This window comes from Phalaenopsis equestris, unplaced genomic scaffold (genome assembly GCF_001263595.1).
Source record: "Phalaenopsis equestris unplaced genomic scaffold, ASM126359v1 Scaffold204547, whole genome shotgun sequence".
Lineage (NCBI taxonomy): Eukaryota > Viridiplantae > Streptophyta > Magnoliopsida > Asparagales > Orchidaceae > Phalaenopsis > Phalaenopsis equestris.
The window spans coordinates 9,676-17,039 of NW_018224097.1; the positions used below are offsets into that span (position 1 = coordinate 9,676).

At 37.2% G+C, this 7,364-nt stretch overlaps 1 protein-coding gene across 1 annotated transcript in view; it reads left to right on the top strand.

Moving 5' to 3' along the window:
- The first annotated feature begins 4,176 nt into the window (after window positions 1-4,176).
- Window positions 4,177-7,364, top strand: part of LOC110036274 (60S ribosomal protein L7-2) — a 9,028-nt gene continuing 5,840 nt past the window's right edge. The window contains exons 1-4 of the mRNA XM_020740683.1: window positions 4,177-4,266; window positions 4,402-4,587; window positions 4,675-4,772; window positions 4,965-5,022. Coding sequence (XP_020596342.1) covers window positions 4,408-4,587; window positions 4,675-4,772; window positions 4,965-5,022 — 336 coding nt within the window. The 5' untranslated portion in view covers window positions 4,177-4,266; window positions 4,402-4,407. The remainder of the gene's footprint in view (window positions 4,267-4,401; window positions 4,588-4,674; window positions 4,773-4,964; window positions 5,023-7,364) is intronic.

Genomic DNA, 7,364 nt, shown 5'->3' on the forward strand with positions numbered 1-7,364 from the left:
TGATGAAATTGAGCCCGGGTAGTGGAAATGGTGGGATTGCACTTAGGAAGGCCGAGAGAGGCTCAGGGAGCAATTGGGCAGAGTTTCCCCTAGATTTTGAATCATCCCCAATTTTGATCGTGGTGGGGGCCATTTATAATTGAGGCTAAAGGGGAGGCCTCAGGTTGTCATCGGCTGGCGCAAATAAGTTGAGGTGGAGGGCTGAGCGACGCAATTGACCAAGGAGAAAGAGCCACAAGGGATGGGTCGAATTTGGGGTTTAAGCCACAGGGGCCTCTCTTGGTTTTGGGTTTTTCGGCCACTAGGGGAGTCGGTCAAGCCAGGTGGGGTAGCTAACTAGCTTGGGGAGGTCTGGGAGGTTTAATTGTAATTAATTTGGGGCTTAGGAAGGCTAGTTGCATTGGTTAGAGAGTTAAACAAATTTAGGGGAGGAGTTTCTATAAATCAAGGGACCTTTGGTCCATGGCTCAAAACAAGTCTTGACTAGAATTGATGTGGCTAACTCACATGCTTAGGATGAGGCTGAGGTGATTAAGATTTAATTAAATTAAAAGAACAGGGAAAAGTTTGGTTTTAGGATTAAAATAGGGTTTGGGCTTGGATTTAGACCAATTGATGGTCCCATTTGGCTTAGAAGAATGTCATGAGGAATTTGGGAATTATTTTTTGTGGAATTGGAATGATCATGGCTCAATTTGATGGAATTTAGAATTGGGTTCAATTTTGGGGTAGTTGGCTTAGGCTTAGATTTAGGTTTGAAATTAGATGGGATTAGGCTTGTATTTGATTCAAATTGGATTTGGCTATGATGATATTTAATTTAGATTTGAAATTGAGTGTGTTTAGAATGAAATTGGTGGAAATTGAGAGTGATTTGAGGACTTTAGGGATTTAAAGGTATTTTGGGAATTTTGGCCAATTTTGGTGGATTTTGGGTGCAATTGAGAGATTTAGGTGACTAGAATTGGTTTTGATGAAGTTTGGAATGATTTTGAGAATTTGGCAAATGTTAGGGCATTAGGGGTATTTTAGCAATTTTAGGTGGTGTAGGGGTATTTTGATGATTCTGAGAATTTTTGGAGGTATTTGGGTAATTGGGGTAATTTAAAGTAGTTCAATATGACTTTTGGTGAAGAATTTGGGGTTTGGTTGATTTTGGAGATTTTAGGCTTTTAGGGGCATTTTGGTAAATTTGGGGAAAAGTGGGGTAGGAGGCTAAAGTGGGATGTCTTAATGAGATTGGGATTGATGGCCATTCAATTTGTGTATAATCCTCCCCTAAAATCATAAGACCCATGGGGAAGCTCATTTTGGATCCTTCGCATGTTGGTCCTAGCCACCCTAGCCAAAGACTAAGGGCTTGGGGCCACCCATATGAGTTCTCAAAAAGAACTGGGAGATAGGCTAGGTATAAATGATTTTTGGGTTTAAGTGTGTGTGTAGGTTGTGACCAAGACAAGTCACCCAGGTTTGCCCTAAGGTCTCACTGATTCTATTGGAACTCACTATTGGGCCTTCTCATGTTAGTCCTCGCCATCCCAAGTGATGAATGAGGGCTTAGCACCACCCATGTGAGACTTCACAAGAAGAGTCAATAAGTGTTTATAATTTCTATGTGGGAGGGTTCCATTACTAGTCCTCTAAGAAAATCAATAGAAAAGTCTCATGGCTAGATCCTAGGCTTCTAAAGAGGAGAAATTAAACCTCATAAAAAATGAGGTCAACAAGTAATAGCATAAGTTCTCATCTTTTGTTTCATTCGTCACTCACTAGGAGTGAAGGTGAGGTTGTAGCATGCTATGTCTACTAGTATCCCTGACATTTATGTAGCTGGCCAGAAAAAAATCATCTTTGTGCTCACAAAACTCTAGATTAGTGTATCTTTCATCCATACATCAAAAAGCTTCACTTACCAAAAAAGTTTACCATGCTCTTTATCGATTGCAAGAATTTCAAGGGTGGTCTTACTAGTCTCGATGGTATGTACAATACTTTTTTTTGTATCCAAGTGGAATGCTATGGTCATCATTGGGGGAGCTCTCTTGAAACAATCCTTATTTTGAATGGACTCAACTATCTCGACCATGGATACCCTCAATAAGGTTCTCTTTGGCGTATCATTATGGGGTAGCAGTCACTCATTGTATCGAGTCGGTCGCTGGCTAGGATATTGGGCCTAACCTCATTAGTTGTAACTTATGTCAATCTCCCTATTGTCTTAAGGTGGTCGATTGTCTTTATAGTGCAAGTGAGCAGATGGCTAGCTCCAACTACTCAGTAAGGGTTTCTGATCGCTGCAAAGCCAAAGCTTGCTAAAATGACCCTTCCTTCAGCTATTAGGGTAGGGTAGTGTGTGCAACTACAAGTTTTAGATCCCGTACCTCCAACACCTCCTTCTAAAATTGAGTGAAAAATGAGTGGAGGATCTATTTATACCCCAATCTTATTTAGAATAAGGCTTGTAAACTCTTTTTGGGCTTATGGGAGCTGGATAACTATGTCACAAATATTCTCTTAAAATAAGCAAATAAAGTGATCGCTTCAGGTGATAATTCGTTGAACCACTCGAGGGTCGGCTCGCTCAGCATGGTGAAGAACATGAAACACTTCAATGCAACTATAATCTTCAACAAACAGACGATCGATTCAAAGGAGCCTATGTGGTCAGCTGAATCAGTTCGACCCTTGTATAACTTTAGAGCAAAAATTTTAAACTTTTTGAGGCTCATATTTAGAAATTTATTGATAGAATGTGTTCTAAAGCTTGAGAGGTGCCTCCGTTTGCTAAAATCATTGTTTGTTTATAGATGCCAACCCAACAATATCCAAGTGCTAGGAATCTCCGACCCTTTCTTCAAGCAAAGGTACCTTTTGGTTTGTTGAACATCGATGCTTCTTGTATGTGGTTTGCTCCCTTCCCCAAGCCAATGCCTGCTTTAGGCGCTCATCATTTCATCCTTCTTCTTCTGAATTTGTTGTTGCATAAACTCCTTAGCGCATTCCATGTTGGTGATATCTCTGTTGTGGACTTCTTCTCCTTATGTTACTCTTCTTATTGTGGAAGTGATCTACACTCACCCCACTTTAAAGGAATTTGGATATTGATTTATCCATGAATCGTACAAAGGAAATATAGTGTAAGTCAAATAAGAGAGAGGGAGGGAGAGAAAGAGAAGTGCATAGTAATGAACAATAATTTAAATTGTTGATTTGTCTTTTCTAAGAAAATGATTCTCCTATTTTATAAAGGAGGGGATAGAATATATGAAGTTACACATATGCCACAACTTTATTGGGTGCGTTATATGATATTTAGATATTTTACATATCTAGACTTTCAGTTCAACCACCCTATAACTCGGTGGGCTAGAGTTTAATGGTTCTAGTTCGACAAGACCTACTCATTCACCTTGTTGAATTGGGGTTATAAGTTGGCCTTAATGAACTTCAGGTCGTGAGACTCGATTTGGTTGGCTTGGTTCTGTCGCCTGGATTTACTAGTATGGTTATGAACTACTAATCTCTGGATAGAAAACTACTATCGTCAGAGCAAGGCTAAGTTATCGGGCAAGAGGTGAATCACTGTAATCCAACATGTAGCATACGCCTTGACGTGACGACCATTCAGTGATGTTCCATGTAATTGTATGATGATTAGTTCTTGGTCCCAAATGAGGATTCTCAGGGGCTTCTATGAGTTAGCTGAGCTGTTGGATGTTGTATTGTTCCCTTATATTAGGTTATGGTGAGAGGTAGATCAATGGCTCGACTACGCTTAATAGGGTTTATTTTTTGGCTCAGATGGAGCTTGGTTAACATTCAACCCCGGCTAAGCGAGGTTAAACCTGGTCATGGATGTCTTTCAATATTTTGCTAGTCCATGCTTTGCTTTCTGATGTCGCCCCTTAGTCTTCTGCAAATTGGCATTTGGTATTCTGCTTGTGAGTCATTGGTCTTTCACATGTGGGTCTTCCTTAGCAGTAATCCTTTGTACTTTTATCCACTTGATTTTCTCGAGATTACTACAGACATATATTTGATATATAGGTTCAAAATAAAATTATGAATATATATTTATTTTCATGCATATTTTTTATTTTGATATAGTGGTTGAAGAGATAGTTTTTCAGTGCAAGATTGTAAGTTCAAAGAGTATCGGAATATATATATAAACCCTACGGTGGATAGTTGTCTCAAACCCCTCGAAACCCCCCCGCCGCTGCAGCAACCTGTTTCTCTGCCGGCGATCCAAAGTTAGTCAGCAAGGTAAGCGTCGAACGCAACCCTAGCTTTCTCGGCCTTTTCCTGTCTTGATCTTCTTCCTTCTTCCTAGTATTAGATTACCTTTTTCTTATTTTTTTTAGAAGAATTACTGATTTGCTCCGTTTTCCTATTTCGAAGTGGCAAATGGCCGACGCGGAGGCGAAGGATTTGATTCCTGAATCTGTTCTGAAGAAGCGAAAGAGGGAAGAACAGTGGGCTCTTGAGAAAAAGGGAAAGCTCGAAGAGAAGCGGAAGAAGAATCGCGAGAACCGCAAGCTTATCTTCAAGAGGGCGGAACAATATGCGAAGGAGTACGCGAATCAGGTTTGAGAAAGATCATGACTATACATTTTAGTTTTTATGTTTATTTTTCTGCAGTGTCTTAGGAAATGCATAGCAATTCTTAAATAGGAAAAGGAGCTAATTCAGCTAAAGCGCGAGGCAAGGATGAAAGGAGGGTTCTATGTGTGTCCCGAGGCCAAGCTTCTTTTCATCATCAGAATCCGCGGGTACGTCTTGTTCAAAAATTAATTTGCTATGCAGATGATGGAAAGAGCCTCTTATTTGGCTAATTAGCATTGTGTTCCAGTTTTTGCATTTTTTTTCTTTTATTTTCTTTTTTGCATGAATCATTTTTTGCGATTGAGTTTCTTAACAGACTTCGTGTTTGAGAGCTCATCCCTCTAATTTATGCTGCGCAGTATTAATGCTATTGACCCAAAGACTAAGAAGATTTTGCAACTTTTGCGTTTGAGACAGGTTTGCACCTCTTAACATTTCGGGATATTTGCATAAATACTACAAAATTCCTTTGATATTTACATATATAGCACTGGTGTCAACCTATGCATGAAAAGGTGTACTTCACTTCTAAAAAGGCAGTATGGTGATTTTTTTGTTGTGATATTAAAGATTTGTGTGATATGTATGTAAATATGATAATTTAGTTGTTAGATGAATGCTTAAGAATTGTGTAGTATGTAAGTAAATTTTCCCATCTTTTTTAATGAAATTTGCAAGCAACTCCTTTTTTTTCCCTCTCATTGTGGGATCGAAAAATGCTTCTTAACTTTGTATTGAAGTGTTCCTAATCTTCTTGTAACCTAGGACTATTAGATCTCATTAGATCAGAAGCTATTGTAATTATCTTTGTTACATTGCTATTCAAATCTATTTACTCCTATTTTCTTTACCCAACTCACACTTTCCTTTTAGTTTTCCTTACATTTATGGTAGTAGCTTGGCTGGACATCGATGATTGATTCTTGTTCCTGTATGAAAATTGCTCAATGGGCATGCAAGCAAGCTGGTATTATGGACATAAGGTTGAGTGACCAAGAATCAATGGGCAGGAAATTGCATGAACATGCCATGCCCTCTCAGTCATGCAGATTAGCAGCCATGGTTTGAAAGGGCTTATGACCAAATGATTGTGGGCCTCATCCTTTTATCTCGTTTGAATCAATGTTTAATACACGAAGGTGATGATTAAGTCAAGATCTCCAGGAGCTTCGTTGGGTGGACATTTGGTGATATGTTGGTTTTGTAATAGGAAATGAAATAAAATTTTTGATTAGATATTATGCTAGTTGATGGTAGAAAACAGAGATTTATGAGAAAATAGTAAAAAAGATGAAAGAAAAAAGGAATTACTTTTTTTTTCTTGAGGATTGGGGTTTTTTGAGTGGCTAGAAATGAAAAATGATTCTTTCTTGATTGAGATTTTAATGAAAAGATATAAAATAAAGTTCTATCTTTTTTTTTTAAGTTTTATTACTAGTTTACTCCAATAAGTACACTAAATTATAGATTCTTGAAGATGATGCAAGTACAATATATAAAATTGCCATCAATTATATTAATAATATAATTCTTTTTTCAGAAAATTAATTATGAAATTATTAAGCAACATAAGTATTCATGGTTGGTAATATGAAACTAAACATAAATAGGAGGGCAAGTGGTACCTTTTGTAGTTATACCAAAAAAAAAAAGGGCCTAGGACCCTCAATCCATTAGTTGCTGTCAAGGATATAATGTAATGATCATTAACATGGCTACTCTCTAATAAATATATTAAATAAAATCATAAGAAATTTTAGACTCTTGTGAGTTTTTAGTAGATGAGCTGTATTTATTAATCTTTACATGCCCTTAGAAATTAATAGTTTTGGATTGGTTCAGGCCCTTAAATTGAGACCACCAAATCTTTTTCTTTCTTGGTTTTTTGTGTAATGGCAATGGGACAAGGTAATTATTCCTCAAATGAAACCATTAGATCACCTTAAGCTGCATGATGATCTTTTGGCTAATAAATACTAATCTTAAACTTTTAATGGAATTTGATCATCCAAATCTGTCATCTTCAACTCTAATTTCAAATAGATTTGTTTCACATTTTGTCTCTAATTGTCAAGTCAATCATCAACGATGCATTTTCAACTCAGCAACGCTAAACTTTATTTTTTTCTTCTCTTTTAATGTTCAACATTCTGCGCCATAAAGCATTGCAGGTCTCACGACCATCTTATAATATTTTTATTTAAGTATTAGTTGTACTTTTCTCTCACACAATAGGCTTGTTGCATTCCTTCACTTCAATCAACCAACCTAAATTCTATTAATAACATTTCTATCTATATCATTATCACTTTGAACAATATACTCGAGATATCTAAAATGTTCATACCTTTTATTGATTTGATTACCCATAGTTACAACTTTGCCACTAAAGCTACTACTACGCTACTACTACTAGCTACTACTACTAAAATTACATTTCATGCATTCAGTTTTAGATATACCCAAACGAAGGCACTTAGAATCCAATGTAGACCTTCATATCTCAAGTTTTTCCTTGACTCTTTTATTCTTGTCCGCAAGAAGGATATCATCAGCAAAAAGCAATCTCAAAGGTACATTTTCTAAATATAGTCTTCTTTAGCTAAAAGGAAAAAAATGGATATAACAAAGTATAATCAAATTAAAAAGCATCATTGTCCAATAGCTGTTGTGAACCTAATGATTATAGGTAGGGCTGTCAATTTGGCTCGTTGTTCGTGAACAGCTCGTGTTCGGCTCGTTAAGCAGCTCGTGTTCGG